We start from the raw sequence: 19801 nt of genomic DNA, 5'->3' as shown, positions 1-19801 counted from the left end.
AAAATAGAAAAATTTGACTCATTTATTTAAAATACTGCAAGCACTCAGATACAGTCAGAAAGAAGCCCAAATTATAGACAGCTGGAGAAATGGAGATCCGCATACCCTGACTGATACATCTTTGTAACATCCTAAAGTCATGCAAGGCTGAAAATGTAAGCAGTGAAGCACTGTTAGGTTCTGCAAGTGAAGTTCCTGGAAATGCCAGTGTCAAGGTTTCTGAAATGGAACAGAAGGGTTTCAGCCTTTTGTTTCTGATGCAATTGTTTTGCAAGATCCATGAACAGTTATGCACAGATGTTTCTTATTAAATGCAGAGTGGCATTGTTCACTCATTATTCCAAGGCACCATTTGCTAAACCCCAGCTAATAAATTCAGATAGGGGAGGATTTACATCAGAGAGTCTGTGTTGGGGACAACATTCCTGACTGTTAGCCTTTGTTTCTCTCATGTTTAGCTCACTGGAGTTAGTTTAAATTCTTCCCATTATAGAGCCACAGTGCATGTATGGAAACATCTTAAATTCTATGATGCTGCACCAGGCTTTTCTAAAGTTAATCCCAGATCTGTACCCCAGTTTTTTAAACTGATTGAACTGTAGTTTTTCAAAGCAGAAGGTAAAGCAGAAAGTTATTTACCTGTCACACAAATCTTACACAGGTGCTGAACTTCTCCTTTGCCATATGGGATCAAGGGACCTTGATCTCTCTCATTTCCAAACTGCACTGACACTACAGGCAGTTTAGGCTCCTAACTTTGGTCCTCCAGTACAATCTGTTCTCTGCCTTTATCTCCCCCACACCCATCACAGATCCTACAGGCTGCTGCTGACTGGCAGAATCCTCCTGAAGCTGCAGCTACCTCCACCTTGGATCTGTGCCACAGGGGTTTTAGCCTTCCAGACTGAGGTTTCCTGACATCACAACTGGCTCATTTTTCTAGGAAGAGCTAAAAGTGAAGTTCACATGTTAGTAACGTCCAGTCTGAATCTGCTCTCACTTCAGTGTGTCTTCACCAGGTTTTAAATTGCTGAGTTTGCCATGATGCAGAACAAGGCCCTTCAAAATCCCCTAACAAGTAAATTGGACTTTTGTTTTTGGGAAACTGCCCCAGCCTCCAATATTCCTTTACATTAAAGCAATTTTATAGCAAGGAGGGGCAGATTGAAAACTTCATAAACCATTGTTACCATCACATGATGTAGCCTCAAGCAAAATGAAAAGCTGTATTCTGACTGTGACTCAGAAAGGCTGCATGAGAAGTAAGAGTCTGGCTTTCCATATGGTTTTTGCAACTTAGCCACATGTAAACCAATATAAAAAGGCTATTAAAATGCAGAGCTTGCCAGACCTAGAGCTGGAAGCAGCTCATGGTGAGTCATCTAAACAACTCAGTTAAACTTTGCTCTCCAATTCTATCATTACTTTTTTAAAAAAATAAGGTCCTTCTCCAATCACAATAGCCACAGTCCTAGTTCATGCACCTTTTCCTATTTTAGTACAGCACCTGAGACAAAAAACAACATTTGCAGCTTGCTCTTTTGGGAAGGCACAGTGTGTGTTGCCGACAGGACCCCACCCATGCCCAGGATGCAAAAGGATAGAATCACTCTCATAAGCAGAGCAGAAGTTCAGCAAACTTGTGTGTGAGAGTCAGGACTGCAAAGCTCCAACTCCTCTCATGAGTGGGACTGGAAATTCTATAATTTACTGGTTCATGTCCCTGATGCTGTGGCCAATTACTGGTTTAAGTGTAAAAGACAAAGTGGACCATCTGGGTCACAATACCCCATTGTCAGAACCCTTTCCTAGCTACCCTTAGGCCAGAAGAGGTCTGGGGTGTTTATTTAGTGCTACTCTAAAGAAGCACACACATAAACAATGCCTCTTCCCACTGATGTATCAGACTAAGCAAAGGCAAACCCCCTCAGATCCTACACACTGAGGCTGTAATGGCTGTTTAGTCATCAAAAACAGCCAAGTTAGAACCTACCTGCCAAGCCTTCCCACATACACATTTGGGGTTTAGTTGCTGCTTTAAACTGGATGAGAAAGAAGGGAAAAGGTGTTCTTGGACACCTTAAAAAGGCTAAATCATGCATGCTTTACACTGGGAATTTGAACAGGTAAGTTATTCAGCAGTGCTGTTCTTAAAATTCCGGGGCAATCAGATCATGAATGCATGAAGGATGTTTCATCTGTGTTCAGGGCAAGACCAAGAGCAGTTTGTTGTATTCACAGTGTCCTCTCACCAGCACATGGCACATTGTCCTACCACAGGGGATTCCCAGTGACAGAGCAGCCTGGAGAAGACACAGATTCACCAGATGTCTGATTCTCCCAGTGTGAAGAGCATCACTCCTGATGGGCATCCAATGTCTGTCCAAACCCGGGCATGTTCCCATGGGCACACTGTGATTCCTTGTTGGTACTGAGCTTTGTGCATTGACATTTTCCTCTCTTCTTCTCCCTCCAGCACTTTTTACAATGGGTGGCAATGGTGATGGGCAGCCATGCAAATTTCCCTTCAAATTCCAAGGGCAGTCCTATGACCAGTGCACAACAGAAGGCAGGACAGACGGGTACCGATGGTGTGGAACCACCGAGGACTACGACAGGGACAAGAAATACGGATTCTGTCCAGAGACTGGTATGAGGGATGCTGCTTGCATATCACAGTCTGACTGGTCATTGTTTGAACAAGTCTCCTTTGGCACACTTTCACCAGAGCACACAAAAGTTGATGAGTTAGACACAATTTCAACAGAGGGGTGAAGGATGTAACTGGAGCAGGAGCAGTTTGTTGGTTGTCACAGTACAGGTTTGTCAGGAATACTCAAATTTCATTGAACCTACAAATGCATGGCTACACTTTAGAATAATTACAATTTGTTAATGGCCCTGGAAGTGAAGTCTCATGGGACAGAAGTATGAATAATATTTTAGCTTAATACTTACCATGTACACTTGAAAAAGAAATCCTATTTAGTATGTTAAGCTTGTATTAACAGATCTTTTCAGCAATTCAAAAGAACTAAGTGAAATGGTTTAGCCAAGAAAAAAAATTTCCACTTTCTTCACACTTATTTATACTTTCTAACTTGAATTTTACTACATAAAGGAACAAAAATTATTCTATAATGTGAATATCATGGCAGGTGTTCATTTTCAGATGTTCATTTTGTGGCACCAGAGTCATAAGCATAGAGATTAAGTGAACCATGGCAATTCTAAAATCTCTGGCTTTTAATAGAGCTAAGGGGAAGCTACATTCAAACCTACACACATCTTGCTTTTTGATTTTTTGGGATCTCTTGAAAATAGCCTACCTTTTGCTATACAGCTTTGATGTGTTGGTATTTGGCTTTCTGTTACTTTAGATAACCTTCCATTTTACATTACAGATGTTAAAAAAAAAAAGAAAGAAAATAAAAGATCAAATTCATTATAACTTGCTACAAGGTTAAGAAGAGAAAATTCTAAAGTATCATAGATCAGACAAAAGAAGCAGTTTATCTAGAATCAATGTATTCAAAGTCCTAGGTAACCCAGTCACTATCACTGGAACTGAGAAATACCCTTAGTTTAAGCTGGTTTTGGGGGTTTTTTTTCAGCATAAAGGCTATTAATAAATAATAAGGAATGAGAAATAAGTGCTAATAAATAATTAGGGACACAAACAGCTTGGCCTCTATGTTGCTGTCATGTACCTTCCCAGAAGACAGACCATGATTTGAAAGGAATTGTAATTGCCAGGTTTCAGTGTAAATGAATTTAAATGAGTTTTATATTCTCTTCATATTCTGTTCATGATACCTACTTTAAACTGTTATTTTAAATGCAGTTACATCCTCCTCCCTCTAGAAATAACTGAAAATACAAATGTTATGTCTTATATATTACTGCCATATACTACATAGATGAGAACACAGGGGGAAATTTCTCAAGTTTTTGCACTATACTTGTTAAAAAGAAGTTATCCCCATTTAATATGTTTTCCTTTAGAAAATGTCTAAAATCACATGATTTTAAACTGTACCCTGCTGTCAGGGTGTATAAAGCTTATTCATCAGTGGGACACCCACTAACCAGGTGGATATTCAACAGCTGTTTAACCTTTCTGACACTAATTCTACCTTCCACCTAAACACTTTAAAATAACACCAGGAATGAGCCTTAAAAGATACTTGCTGGGCAATCACCTTCCATAAAACACTGTTAAGCTGCTGCTTCCCCAGAGCTGTGGGCATGAGTCCAGGGCTCATTCCCACCCCCACCAAAGCTACCTGGAAATCCATTGCAATGGCAGCATGTCAACATTTTCCTTTTTAATTCTGTCAGACAATTTTCAAATATTACCTTCACCCATAATACTCCTAGAAGGACTGCAGCATTTCTTCTTCCTTTCTGCTTTCAGTGTAGTTAGGAGGACGCCAAAGGGATGCCCTTCTCACTGGGTTCTCCTGTCATTTCCCACAGCCATGTCAACAGTTGGTGGGAATTCCGAGGGCGCCCCGTGCGTGTTCCCCTTCATCTTCCTGGGGAACAAGTACGAGTCGTGCACGAGCGCGGGGCGCAGCGACGGCAAGCTGTGGTGCGCCTCCACCAGCAGCTACGACGACGACCGCAAGTGGGGCTTCTGTCCTGACCAAGGTGACACCTCGTGCCAGGGTGACACTGCCACGTGGCTCAGCTGCAGGCACTGCACACTCATCTCTCCCGCTGGTCACAGCACTTCAGCCCGAAATCTGAGCAAAATCCCTGCACTGAGGCGTGAGACTGCAGCCAGAGTCACACCCAGAGCTCGTCTGAAATATTCACATTTCCTAGACCTAGATGCAGGATCCTGCCAAAATACAAAACCATGAAACAAATTAATTAATCAATAGGTGTTTTTCTCCCCACCAGTTTTTCCTTACAAGGCTAAAAGTACTATAGTATTTCATTAGTACGTGATAAATTATACACTGATATGAATTAGGAACAAACACTAAATGTAAAAAATTAATACATTTGTGGCTGATATTGCAAAGGATGAAAAACATGTTTAAAAAGTGAGTGACAGCATGAAGTTTATGTGACCAACACTGCTATTTAAAATTACTTTGGTTAATATTTGCCATATTTTAACATGGGCAAAAGGGTTCTTGCATATTTACAGATAAATACTAGATTTAGGGGGTTTTTCTAGGAGGAAAGAAATCTGCCAAATTTCAGAGACTGTTTGGGTATAATTGATAAAATGTCACTCTATGATAAATTTCTGTGATATATTTCTAACCCAACAATATTTGGTACACCAGTACTAATTTAGATGTGTCTAATTTAATGTGTCTCTGTTCTCAGAGACACATATTTACAGACCTGTTTACAACTTACAAGCCTTTTCATGGTGGAAAGGAAGAATTGATATCTAGATTACAATTCTTCTGTAACTGAAAGGGATGTCCAATGTTATTTGCTACACTTACTTTTCTCATACAAGTATTAAGACTGTGCTCAGAGTCACTTGCATGGGAGACAACAGAAAAGATCACCTACAAAAGGTTTTAGAATCTCTCCAGTGAAATGTCATTATTGGCAATAGGTGTGATGTTCACCATGGGAGGCTGTAAATATTAATTATTATTATTTATTGTGAATAACCTGTGTGTTATAACTTTATTTAAATGCAAGCAGCTAACAGTGTCTTCCTGTGCTATTCAGGGTACAGTCTCTTCTTGGTTGCTGCCCATGAGTTTGGCCATGCCATGGGATTAGAGCACTCTGAGGACCCAGGAGCTCTCATGGCCCCCATCTACACCTACACCAAGAACTTTCGACTTTCTCAGGATGACATTAAAGGGATCCAGGAGCTATATGGTAAAGTCCTCCCCCACCAGCAGAACTCATCAGAAAATCAGGCAGCACAGGTTGAAATCTCAGACTCAGAATTTGCAGTAAATTACAAACTGCACAATCCCATCAATGCCAGAAACATTCTCTACTCCTTTCCCCCTCCTCTCTTCATATTACCAGGCCTGCTACTTGAATCAAATATCACAACTTAAGGATGATGGGTCACTAAATTTACTGAATGAAAAGGAGCATCAAAATCCCCCCAAAACAAAATTTTAGATGAAAATTTCTCATGCCTTTACTGGGACAATGAAATGCCATGTTTGTCACTAGTTTAAAGTACCTAACATGGATGGGTTTGGATGTTACATTCTGCAATGCTCTGAGCTTCCCAGGTTGTGACCCTCTACAAGAGGGGAAGGACATTTTTTCCTGTGTCCCAGCTTGGAAACAGTTCACATTGCCTTCCCACAATTCAAACTGTGCCATCATGATAACATTTGCAGAAAGTGTGTGGGAGCTAAAACTTCTATGTAAATATATTAGGCAGAGTCCTAGAGAAAAAGTGGATTTAAGTATTTTTTATGTAGCTAAATCTTTAATATTTGTTCTTTTCTCCACAGATAGCTTTAGTAAAATGCATAAGTAGTATCATGATTAAGATTCCTTCCATGTACAGATTTTCTGCCTTGCAGTATACTTCAATTAAGCAGTCATTCCCAGATTCCATTTCTCTTTCTGTTCTTTTCACTTTTCTACTGAGAGATCTTTTTAACTATGACTATATTGTACAGTATTCCACACCTCAGAAATTTTAATAAGAATATGCCAAAAATATTATCACATGAGACAAAAATCTGATTTGAGTCTTCATTATTCCTTGTTCTTAGCTGCTTTAATTAAGGAAGGGAATTGAGACATGGTCAAGATTAAGTGAGTTTTCTGAGCCCATACTGTGCACCTTTGATAAGAGTTTAGAACCTCAGCCAGTTGTTTTAAAGCATGCTTCAATATCCAAGAAGAAACTATCTTTCTTCCTCTTTGTAACTGATACAACCCTTTACAAATTGCTCTCTATGTAAAACAAGCACTCAAAAAAACCTTTCTTTTCTGGCTTTATTATTATCACAAATCAGCTACATTCCATTTTTTTCTCATGCAGTAAGTTAACCTAATATCTGAGAAAAAGAGTCAAATGCCTCAAGAGAAGCAGCAGCCAAATAATAATACAAAATAAAATACGCCAAATAGAAAAATTCATGTTCTGAAAAGCACATTTTGATTCTTGGTAAGGGCAGGAAGATCCTACAAATGGCTCATAATACATCTTTGTAACTTGCCAAATATTGACACGTCCTTAAAAAAGAGAAATCCACTTTGATGTCTTTCTCAGCAGAGCCACACATAATTCTGAGTACAAGGACTTTGAAATCTTTATCTTCTTTTCAGAAGCCAGCAAAATACAAATTGCAATGTTCACTTCTGAATGATAATTCCCAATTATCTCCCAGACAGACACACAGACACTGTGTCTCAAGTGAGGCCACACGGGGGATTAGGACAGGGCGGGACTCAAGGCTTCCTCAGCTCTGCTCAACCACCCTTCTCCTGTAGAGATTTTATTATCATTTTTTCCTCCTTGCAGAGCTCACTCCAATTACCCTTTCAGAAGCCATGGCAGCCCTGCTGTCCATGTGCAGCCCTTGTCTGCAGTGTAACAATGTCTCTGTTGACAGAGGTGTCCCCTGATGTGGGGCCAGGCCCGGGCCCGGGCCCAGGCCCACAGCCAACCCTCGGCCCCGTCACCCCAGAGCTCTGCAAGCACGACATCGTGTTCGACGGCGTCGCGCAAATTAGAGGAGAAACCTTCTTCTTCAAGGACAGGTAAGTGAGATAAAGTGCTTACCAAGAAAGCCCCTATTCACCAAAATCTAGATATTTATTATCAGGCACAACGTCCTCCCCTTTGTTTTGTGTATTCAGAGATGGGAAAGTGTCCTATTCAACTCCTAAGGGAAATGGAAATGGTTTAATTCAGGTTGAGTCCAAAGTCATTAAATAACAGCATGATGTGACTCATGGCCGTTGTAATTACACATCAAGGACACTGGTGATTGGGATGGGCTACATGTGTGCAAAGCCTCCAAGACAGAAAGGCATTTTTGATGCAAAAGCAGAGATTCCTCATAAAATGAGTTTCTGCTCAGCTGCAGCTCCCTTGCCTTTGCCAGGGCCTGTATTCCCAGCTCAGCAATGAAGAGCATCTCCTAAAGGGTATGGCACTTGGCAGCACCCTTGTGAGGGACACTCAAGCTCCTTTCCTCCCTGCCATAAATCAATGCCAAATTTGGGATCATTTATATTCAGCTACCCTGAACATTCTCCCAACACCACTGAAGATCTGGGTCCACACACATTCAATGAGTGTGCCTAAACCAGTCTCCTATCATATAAAAACACATACAGGCATCTCAGGCTAAGGGAAGTATTGAAACCCACCTGTTCATTGCCCCTTGGTAGTCATCAGTTGAAATTTACACAGAAGAAGGAACTAAAAAACAAGTTCCCCTTACAAAATAGCAATTTAAAAATTATTTGTATCTCCTGGTGACATGAGTCCAGCCATCTACTCCAGATTCAAATTTTCAGCTAGATATATGAAGCTATATATTACTATGCTGCATGGTTTAACTCTACTCACCAGCTATTAGCAACAAAAAACCATGGTTAGTTAGTTGATTTTTAAGGGTAAATACAATGATTCTGTGTATTTCCTTCTAAATCCAATCTACATGATACCCAGAATAACAGTGTTTTAGGTTTGAAGTTGGACTTTACCACAGGCCTTGTGTTTTAGCAATGCAGAAATGGAATTTAATCCTTCTGCTAGTAAGAAGCTTTAATCTGGTCTGTGGGTATCACCCTGATACCTTTTGTATTCTTTCTCTTGGCCATATCAGCTGCAGGCTGAGATTCCAGTGATCCCTACTGGCAAGGCACATTCTTTCCTTGGCCACCAAATGTCCCCACAGTACTGCCAGATCAGCCTCACACAAAGCCTCGCAGGGCTGGGCCCCCAGGTTTGCCAAAAACAGAGTTTACTTTTGCTAATTTAGTCATCAGAGTGCTGAAGTATTCACCTGAGCTCAGCACCTTCCAAGGAAAAACCTTCTCACAGCAGTAAAACCCCTACCAAGTTCCACACCATACCCAGCTACTGCTCCTCTTCTGCTCACTCATGGCTGTTGGTTTTCAGCCAGAATTCCACCTTGCTTCTGCTCTTGCAAAACGGTAGCCACAAAAAGGAACAATATAAAATCTACTCCTAAACCAGCAGAGTGATCCAATATTCTATATAATCCCAACATAATAGAAGTATTTTGCATTTAGATACAGCTGGTCTAAGAACTGTGCAAATACCAAAACAATCTGGTCAGACTGGCTCAGCCTTTATCCAGCATGCAGCAAAAGCAGACAACTGCTGAATTGTTTTGCTCTGGAATGGCTTTGCCTGTCAGTCCTGCAGCTTTCCAAGTATCAGGCAAGCAGCATCATGACTCACTGTTGGAACTCAAGAAACAGCTGTCTGTCATGTGTCGTGTGACTTCCATGATTCATGAAAATTGCCATAGAATCCAACTGTCACATGGCAAAAAGAGAGTAAATAGCAAAAAGGAGGTCAGATATGATTAATTCTTTCCAAAAAAAAGTATTTTCCCTCCCCACCTCAAATCAAGGAAAGTAAATTACCAGGAAAGGGGAATTACTGAAGGTGCTGTTAGCTATGGAGAACAATTGAGCTTTTCTGTTGGGCACAGAATGCCCAAGAACAGCAATTCCACAGATGGTTTTATTCTGAGAGTGAACAAAAGTTTCACACTTTGAAATTTATCAGGACAACAAAAAAGATCTACTTTCAATAACTGCATATGAAAATCATCATCATCATCATCATCAATCATGAAAAACATAGATTATGTTAAAATATGATGTAAAAAAATCCTACTGTAACCAAATTGTTAAATCTGTCTATAAAAGTAATATTGAGATTGAATATGGATGAGTTAAAACATTTTATGGTGTTCAAATTGAAATGAGAAAGCCGAATAATTAATTTCACCATTTCTTCAGTAAGATGTGTAGAAATAGAAATACCTTCTACCCAATTCAAAAACAAAATAAAATTCAGCTTTGAAAAAGTTTCCCTTTCCAAAAGAAAACCTCACCAATTTAACAAGTCCCTTGAAATGTGTGGTTTATTAAAAACCTGGTGTTAAGTCTCCGTTGGCCTTGAAAAGTTTGAAATTCATGCAGATAGCAATTACTGGAGCTGATTCAGCCATAAATCAGGTCCAAACTTGACTAAGAATTCTGTAACTTGGATTTTTAAAGGAGCTGCTTTACGAATGCGGCATTATAAAGATTTTTCTATATGAATTTCCATTCCATATCATATTGAATCTGCTTTTCTGTCTAAAAAGATATGCATGGAATGAATGGTATTACCAATTGCAGCATGTCATATGTATTTTAACACTTTCAAGAGCAGTAATTAGCCAGATAGCTTATTCTTTGCCTCTTTTTTGTAAATTAAAATTATGAGTCGTGCCCAGAGATATTTTTGTACATATAAAAAATACATCTATGTATGCAAAACAAGGATAGGATAAGATATTACTATCTTAACTATTGATAAAAATACAGCAATTTGTTAAATTAATTTAGGACTGCTCCTCCAAATTTTAGGCAGCAAAATGCAGTTTAAGATACTGGGCTTCCCAAAGGTAAAATTATTCTAGGCAGGAATGAGTAATGACAATTTATACTCTGCAAAAAATAAAATGCCAGTAGAACCTTGAGCTTCAGAAACACATTAATGGTAAAAGCAGTTTGACCTCAGAATTTAACAACTATGGCTTGGTGCAAGAGCAATTCCACCAGCCTGCTAATTTTTCATTTTATGACCATGTCCAAACTTTTGTTCTGCTGGGGAAAAAAGTTCTTCATTCTATGGAGGATAAAACAGCAGTGCCATTTTTAATACCAAAAGCCTTCATCACAAAGCTTGCCATTTAAAGATAATTAGAGCTCTTTAAAGCTTAAATCAAATTATCATCCTACTTATGTATAAAATAGCCAATAAATTACCCTTTGCATTTCTCTAATGAACGTTTTTAGTGCTAGCAGTTTCTTTTGCAGCCAAACTCACTTCCAAGCACTATGATATACTGCTATTAAATTTGAACTTTTAGTCACTACAATAGTAATTGCAAGAGCAGTTCATGGAATACAAAACTCTGCTTTTGTCAAAGGCTCATCCATCTGCTCCATACGCAGCAGCAGGAGGGCTCTAACAGTTTAAATGCTGTGTAAATGAGTTTATCTGTTTGCTCAAAGCATTTTATTTGTATACTCAAAGCAGAGGATAAATTTTGCCCTGATGCCAAAGAGCAACAGGAAGCAATCAGTACAGCAATTTCACCTGCAGTCCAGCATGCAGCTTATGGTGATGCCCCCAAATAAATGAGTTTGCTTTTCAGTCAGTGAAGAGAAGAGTTACAAGTGCCTGCAGCTGCTGTTGTGTGTGCGCATGTGTGTGTGTGCGCATGCCACAAGTGATGAGAAACAGATGTGCTGCTGAATTAGTTCATTGTAAATCCTGTACAATTTTCTGTTCTGCTCAGATTCATGTGGAGGACTATAAACCCCCGAGGAAAACCCACAGGTCCTCTTCTTGTTGCTACATTTTGGCCTGATCTGCCAGAGAAAATTGATGCTGTCTATGAGGCCCCTCAGGATGAAAAGGCTGTGTTTTTCTCAGGTATTGGTTTTAAAGGCTATTTTTTTGTTGTTGTTGTTTTTTAACATGTATGGGGTTTAAGTTTCAAAATATAAGTAGTCATTTGCATAATGTTGCATTCAAGCTCACTTTCCTCCAAGTTGTACCTGGGACAGCCTGTCTAAGAGCCAGCAGAGCTCACAGGTAGGGTGACAGATCTCCCTATTCTCCCCTGCCCTCCAAGGATTTTAGGACAAAGGCTGGATCTGAAAGACTCAAAACAGCATTCAACCTCCAGTACAACAAAAGGAGAGCTATAAGCACCTAGAAAGTGACATTCAACAACAAGCAAAGCCAAACAAGAATCATTATTTAAAATGCAAAGCAACAACAGTGGGAGCTCTCTTTCCCCAGTCACAGCTCTGTTTTTCTTGTTTCCTTCCATTTTAAGCTATTATCTCAGCACATGCTGCTTGAGAAAACTACATTTTATTTTTCCTCCTCATGCCTGTCCTTGTCTCCTTCTCTTTTGCCAAAGACTGATTTCCACTTTGGCTTCCAAGCATCTTCCTTGTGGCTCATCAGGCAGGGATGCAGGCAGCCGTGCAAGCTGCCTCCATGGGAGAGGAGCAGGACAGGAAGCTCTGCTCTGTCTGTCACATGTGGTTCAGCTGCAGTGGCCAAATGAGCAGAGCTGTGAGACTGTTTTCAACACGAAGAACTGAGCCAGCAAAACCTAGGCTCCAGTATCTACTAAAAACATGACTAAACATCTCCAGTCATGTAAAAACCATATGGCAAAAGCTGCCGTACATTTTCTGCACAGGAGAGAAAAAAAGTAATGATAATCTATTCCACATGGCTCAGAGGCCATTTGCTCTAGTTTACATGGATGGGGGGAAAAAATTGAAAGAAGTCAGGCAAATCAAAACACTTTGAATATTATATATAGTAGACAGAATTCTATCACATCTAAACCTCTCCTTTTCTTTACAAATTCCAGGAAAATGTAGCTAACCTGCATTTTAAAAAAAATAAAATATGAACTATCAGAAAACAAAGATTGGTTTGAAAATAACACAATTGTCTTTAAATACTTACTAGTTAGTCCCATCCTTTGCTCCTGAATAGTGAATCAATAACTTCCAAGAATCTCAAATGCCACACTTTACACTTTTCTCACATTAATACTTTACTTATTTACTTTCCCACTAGCACAGAATCAAAGAAATATCCTTTCATGAATAAATCTTTCTATGGCTTTCAGAGAATCCAGTGAGGTTATTTACTAAGCAAATTATAACTCCATGTAAAGAACATGGAACACTACTTCACAGTCTACTAATACACATCTGGAGAGACATTAGATAATGCTGTGTGGTAAAGGAAAACAGAAACTCTGGGGGAAAACTTCCTGTTAATCACTCAATAAAATTTATCAACAAAACAAATAAAGGGTGAACATGAGCTGCTGCATTTGAACATCAGGTGCTCCTGGCTGGTTTCAGACAATTTTCATAATACTAAAAATTTCCGGTATAAACTACTTGTTTCAGCATGTAACCCAAATGTACCAAGGCAGTGTCTGCCTCAAAGACCCATCAGTGAAGGGAGGAAGCAAGAGGAAAGAGGGGATGTCTTTCTGAGGCAAGAGCACTTCAGTAGCAAAAGCAGTGGTAATCACAGTTGGTAAAATACTAGAAAACTAGTGGTACAGCTAGTGCAATAAAAAGTCACATGGCAAAGCAAAAAAAGAAGAAAAACCCTTTTGTTAGTGATTAATAAACAGTTTTTGTTTGGTTTTTTTTTTTCCTTCTCTACTTAGGAAATGAGTACTGGGTTTATTCAGCCAGCAACTTGGACAGGGGCTATCCAAAGAAGCTCAGCAGCCTGGGACTGCCCCCTGATGTGCAGCGTGTTGATGCAGCTTTCAACTGGGGCAGAAACAAGAGGACATACATTTTTGCTGGAGACAGATACTGGAAGTAAGATGCATTGAGTGGTGGTAGGATGCTGTTGGCTGAATGCACCTGAGCTGCAGGAGGCAGGGACCAAACAGGGCACATCCCCTGGGAATAGAAAGCAAGGGCTGCCAGGACAGTACTGACAGCAGCAAAGTGCTACAGTACAGCAACAGGAAACTGGCAAGGGTTTGAGAAAAGCCAGCCTCAAAAACAGCATTGGAAGAGGGTCTCTGGGAGTGTCTGTCAGAGTGCCCACCACTAACTCATCCCTATGCCCCCATGCACCAGCAACTGCCCCACATCAGTCCCTGGCTCTTAAGAGGGACAAGCTGGCCTTACTGTCAGCTCACAAATGCTGGGAGAAAACTCTGCAAGGAATTCCTTAAAAATGCACTGAGCTCCAATCATTTGAATCCAAAGATTGACCAGATTGCCTAAGAAATTCTTTAACTAAGCCATCAGGTTTAGAGGCACTGGATTTAAAGGAAACAGCAGTGTGACTACCAAAACATGCTGGGGATGACTGTAAATCCTTTCAGCAGCTGTTCTAGCATCACTTACACCTTTGCTCTACTAATATAGTTGGCACTGAGGAAATCTGAACAAACCACAAGTGTATCTGTAAGTACTTTGAGAAAAATCATAGCTTTAATTTATTTTGACAGTCTCTCAATCCTTTTCATGTTTCCAGTGAAGCTCAGGTGATCTGCTACCATGCTCTTATTGTCTTAGATTAAGAAGGAATGTCCTTCAAATGCCTCAAGGCTGTTACTGTGGTAGAAATAAATATCCTGCATTACACCTGAAGAATCTACTAATTGTATAATTGTATTTAATAGAATTTCATTACCATAATTGCCAGGAATATCTGGCACAAAAGAGCACCTTAAAAAGCAGAGGAAGAACTTTGTGAGTCACCTCTGTGCTATCAAAATGGCATCAGAACAAAACAGAGGCCCTGACTCCTGCAGTCACTGTCAGACGTCTGTTCCAGAACAGGACTTTATTTCATGAATGTAGACCTTACACAACAGGCTGAAAGTGGACCTATTCATTAAATGACAATTTGGAGGAAAGTTAAACATCAGGAATAACTGTCAGAAATCTAAAAGATTCCCCAATCTTTAAGGGTTCATTCTGAGAGATATTCTGTATAATATATCAAAGAAGATCTCAGTATAATTGAGTCCATTTCATGAGAACAATAATTTCATCTTATGATTAAACTGAATTACTTTCTTTATTTTATCCTAATGGCTGTGGATTCCTGTAAGTAAATACAATTGCCACTTGATCATAATTTTCAATTACTTTAAGGACAGTATTCTCCATTATCTAAAGAAAAAAAAAAAACTAAAAACCTAAAGAATGTTATTCATTCTTTAATGTCTTTAATGTATTGTAGAGACCATTTAAACACTTACAAGTTTTAATAGTCATTTGCAACACTTCAGATTCCTACTAAAACCTACAGACCATGAGTTTAAAAGCTGTTGGTCTGCTCTGTACCAACTATTGTTTTGATGAACTGTACTGCAGGGCCTCCAACTAATTCATCACTCCAATCACAGACAGTATTTCTATCGAAGTACCTTATCAAGTGCATTCATTGCAGAATGCATAATTTATAGTTAAGGAAACAAAATAGGATTAAGTGATTTCTATCTGTGTGAAGAAGCAAGCAGTTGAAAAATATTTCAGAAAAAAATCTGAACAGCATCTCTGTTGAACAGACGCTATAACCCTTAAGTATGTGGCTGTTACATTTTATACAAGGACTCTGTCAATGGAATCAAAGTAGTTACATACCATAGTCCTTCCTGTGTCATTATCACACTTACTTTAAATGGATTTTTGGAAGCCTTCTCTCTCCTTCATTCCAGCCACAAGCTATTTTAGTGTTATTATAACAAGACTGTTGAGCATAGCAGAGTTTTGTGAGAAGGGGGAAAGGACCTGGCTCAGTTTCCACAGCTGAAGTTTTAAAGCTAACCAGCAAGGTATTAGATTTTCTTTAAATAGCCCAGGAAAAAAAAATAGCAAGGAATTTAAATGAATCATTTAAATTGATTTTGACCAACCCACTGCTCATTAGAACTGGTGTAACTTTGGATATAATCCAAGTAGTTCCATAGAGCAATGAGGGAAAAGTAACCTGAGATATCTATGGACATGGATAAATAAAAATTGGGAGCATAAATGGTTTTCTCCCTCAAGTACTGTCAAAGACAACCTCTCTGAAGTGTGCTGCTCCTGAAGAGGTGCTTGAGCACCTGAAGGGTCATTGAGGCCTCACATGCTGTCCCTGAAGCCTGTTCACAGTATATTGCACATCACTGTGCTCAGGACATGCCTCCTGCTCAGCACTGATCCCCATCCAAGTTACATTTTGGGAAAGAACTTTCCTGAGAAAGCACATTTCAATTCAGCATTGCATTTTTGAAGGAAAGATGTAAAATCTTACAGGGTTCTAAAGGAATAAGCAATAATTATAATGAAATAGAAGCCATGTTACAATCTCAGTTATTGTATTTCTGTTTGTTTTATACAGTCACATTCACTGAGGACACCCTGAACGCTTACATTACAATTTAACATTAAATGCAGATTTTTAATGTAGATATATCATTTCCTTCAGGTACAATGAAGAGAAGAAGAAAATGGAGCTTGCATCCCCTAAATTCATTGCTGACTCTTGGAATGGTGTTCCAGATAACCTCGATGCTGTCCTGGGCCTTGGGGACAGTGGTAAGCTCTAATTCTGATTTAACAAACAAACTGTCTTATTTGTTTGCTGCAAAATTATTGGAGACTTTAATTCTTGTGGTCTATGAGTAGGAGCCAAATGGAGCCACCCAATGCCTGATGCACAGGATGTCCTCACAGCAGGATGCAGGACTGAGCCAGCCCCTGTGGCTTGGGCATTTCCCAGCTCCTGACATTCCCCAGCTCCCACACCAGCACACAGTCCCAGCACCATTTCAGCACCATCCTGCCCTAGCACAACCAGAATCAAGTATGATAATCTCCCTGATCACAGGCATGAATGGGTTGTATGTTGCCATTTTTCCTACGCACTCCAGCTAAGATCCTGACCTGTGGTTTTAAGGGGCCTTAAATTTTGCACAGATATGCACTAAATTCTGAAAGCAACACTGTGTCACATGAGTCTTGACTCAGTCACATTTTCAACATCTATTTTGCCAGCAAATATTTCATCCAAGAAAATTCTGACTCACAAAGTAGTAACCTTATTAGTAACCTTTTTAAGACTTCATTTAACAAGATCTTCCTTCTACAGGATGGGAATTATAGTGTAGTTTTAAAATGTATCTTTTTTTATAATACAAATACATATGAATATTTTGGGAAATAAGTAATTCAGTTCATTAAGCTTCCTGAAATCATGAAGACAAAAAAATCTTTGATCAAGAATTAAGTGCTCCGTAATCTGATAATGTTTGTTTATTTATTAAACAGGATACACCTACTTTTTCAAAGATCAGTACTATCTACAAATGGAAGACAAGAGTTTGAAGATTGTTAAAATTGGCAAGATAAGTTCTGACTGGTTGGGTTGCTGAACCGTATGAGATATCAATAACCAAATATTTACTTTTTTGTTATATGCCTTATCTGTAATTAGAAATAGATCTGAATGCTAATTACTGGACCAGTCTGGTACTGGCACCAAAACACTAAGTACCAGTACTGTACACATCAGATAATTTAAGAGTGGTTGCCTCCTCAGTATACAAAAGATGTTTACGTATATATTCTGGTACAATTTTTCCATTGTTGTGCTAGTCATAGTAGTGCTATGAACAGAACAGCCATCATTCTTTATTCCCTTGGTGCTTAAACAAAGCCTTGGAACCTTTGGAGACTGGATCATGCCCCTCTGTTATTCACATACCAGATAGGCTCAATGAGATGTACCAGCAGTGCACTTTGATTTTTATTTTTTTTAAATACAACTCTGTTATAAATGGATGGTTTGTCTTGATGTTTTTCACCCTCTTACGAGTTTGATCATTACTTCCATTTATTTACATAATAATACAGAAAGACTGTCAAAGGCACAGGTTGCCTCAGGATCTGCTTTGTGTTGATGCATGATAGAATCATGGCAAAAAAACTGTGTTAAAGTATTGTTTTAAAGTACTTTTTATTTTAATACCTTAGTTAAATTTAGCAATTTGCTTCATGCACTTTGTTACTACTATATACCTTGTTTATATGGATGGAAACGACTCAGATTTTTGAAGACAATGCCTTATACATAAAAGTCAAGTATTGTTTAATGTGTTTTATTTCCCTGTTCTTTATAATATTGGGAGGTTTGTTCAATTAGGCTTTTTGCCTATGCATTGGGCAACAGAAAATGTTATTTTCACAATCTGATAGAATGTTTCTCATTAAAAATAAACCAGAAAAGAATGTCCCACGTATTAAGTGCCAACAATACCAATAAAATCAAATTACACTGTCAACACTACTCATGGCCAGGCTCCCTTGTATCAGTTGAAATCATAAATTCTGTAGCATGTTTCAGTGCATTACCTTTCAAAGGCAAAAACATTACCCAGTATATAAGTGTACAGGGGGGTTTATTTAGAAACCCAGGTTATTTCCTCTGTTGGTTCCAAGGTGCAACTGCAGCAAGTTAATTAAAGAGATGACATGGTCCCATATCTGTGCAAAGCCCACTGCTCTCCCTGAACAGTTTACACTCCTGTCTGTCATCCACACTCTGCCACAGGCTACCTCTCCACAGCCCCAGCAGGAAGAGAGGGTGTGTGTATCCTGCAGGGATGAAAGTTTGAGAAACAGAGATGTAAACTCTTATCCTCCCCATGGCATCAGACACCATGTGGCCAAAGATCTTACCCAGCTCCATGCACAGGAAACACTTCAAAATCCTCTATAGACTGAGTCAGGTAAGGGGTCAATCATATCCTTCTAAAAACATCTCTTATTTTAAGTCCATGATTCCCAGAACTGCCCAGTAACTAATGCCTAAGCCCATGATCCATTGGTTTCTTCTCATGTCCTCTACAACTTCATGTTTGTTTGTACTCAGTGTTTTCCTGTTCTAAGCAAAGATTTTTTACTAAGATATTCTGAAAAGATACTTCTTTTAAAACGGCTGCATTTGCCAAATCATCTTTTAATTGTATCCATCCAGATATAACTCCACTTTAAGAAGCTGTCAATTACTGTAGATAATCCTCACCTGAATGAGCCAGCACTATTTTTACTTATGTCAAAAGAAAATGCCTTATCTCCTTCTCAGAATACTCATTATTGTCAGAAATCATCCATCACCTTCACCATTATTCTTGCACCACAGTCAATGAAATAAAGCACAAAACAAAGTGGTTCTAATTGCAAAATGTTAGTGCTGCAAGTTTTACAAACACCTGGCAGCCCTCTCATGATAACAGAATCTATTTCAGAGACGTATGATCTGTCCTGATCATAAACATCTTCCTACACTAGTGCTGAAAATATTCTCTAGTTTAATGACTGCCAGGCATTCCTTTTGAGCACTGCAGTAATTTAAGCTCTGTTTTAGGCATCCTCAATAACCATCCCCTGAAGATTTTTATGTTCTTTATGCTGCCCCAAAGTGCCTACTCTAACATCTGTATTTAATATGGAAGGGGTTTCAAACATAGTTATAATAGAACATTTGCAGTGGGCCTTCCAGATCAGAACTTGCTAAATCACATTTCTACTGATTACTGAGATAGTTTCCTTTTTGTCCACAACTTACGCATGTTTTGCAACATTGGCAAATGTTACATTGTGTAGTAACAGCACCATAATCCTACAAAACTCTGCACATCTGGTGCTCAGCTTCTCCTTTTGTTCTTGCCTATGTAAACCCATTCTCCAATGACTAAATCACTGGCAGAAAACCAGAAATAAATTTTCTGTCCTTAACCCAATGCACACTTCTTTGGGTTTGGTTTCAGGCTGGCGACTTTAAGATTAACACAGGTCATTTATAAACACATCTGTTTCTGTTCATCAACTGTAACATTTGCCAGGTTATCACTTATGCACGTCAGACAAGCTGGGGGAGTACACTGACCTTCTCATTAGCCTTTCACATCTGACCTGGGAAACACTAAGTCACAAAATGTGTCCTGAAAAAGCCTTTGGGTCTAATTCCACTTACTGAGAGCCACTTCTGAAACCTCCCTCTTCTTTC

General features: G+C 39.2%; 1 protein-coding gene across 1 annotated transcript in view; it reads left to right on the top strand.

The window, feature by feature from the left end:
• MMP2 (matrix metallopeptidase 2) overlaps nt 1-18079 on the top strand; it is a 28278-nt gene extending 10199 nt beyond the window's left edge. The window contains exons 6-13 of the mRNA XM_079315833.1: nt 2477-2650; nt 4480-4653; nt 5707-5862; nt 7575-7722; nt 11523-11659; nt 13443-13602; nt 16220-16329; nt 17062-18079. Coding sequence (XP_079171959.1) covers nt 2477-2650; nt 4480-4653; nt 5707-5862; nt 7575-7722; nt 11523-11659; nt 13443-13602; nt 16220-16329; nt 17062-17165 — 1163 coding nt within the window. The 3' untranslated portion in view covers nt 17166-18079. The remainder of the gene's footprint in view (nt 1-2476; nt 2651-4479; nt 4654-5706; nt 5863-7574; nt 7723-11522; nt 11660-13442; nt 13603-16219; nt 16330-17061) is intronic.
• The last annotated feature ends 1722 nt before the right edge of the window (nt 18080-19801 follow it).

This window comes from Erithacus rubecula (genome assembly GCF_903797595.1).
Source record: "Erithacus rubecula genome assembly, chromosome: 12".
NCBI lineage: Eukaryota > Metazoa > Chordata > Aves > Passeriformes > Muscicapidae > Erithacus > Erithacus rubecula.
This window is presented reverse-complemented; position numbering and strand designations above follow the sequence as displayed.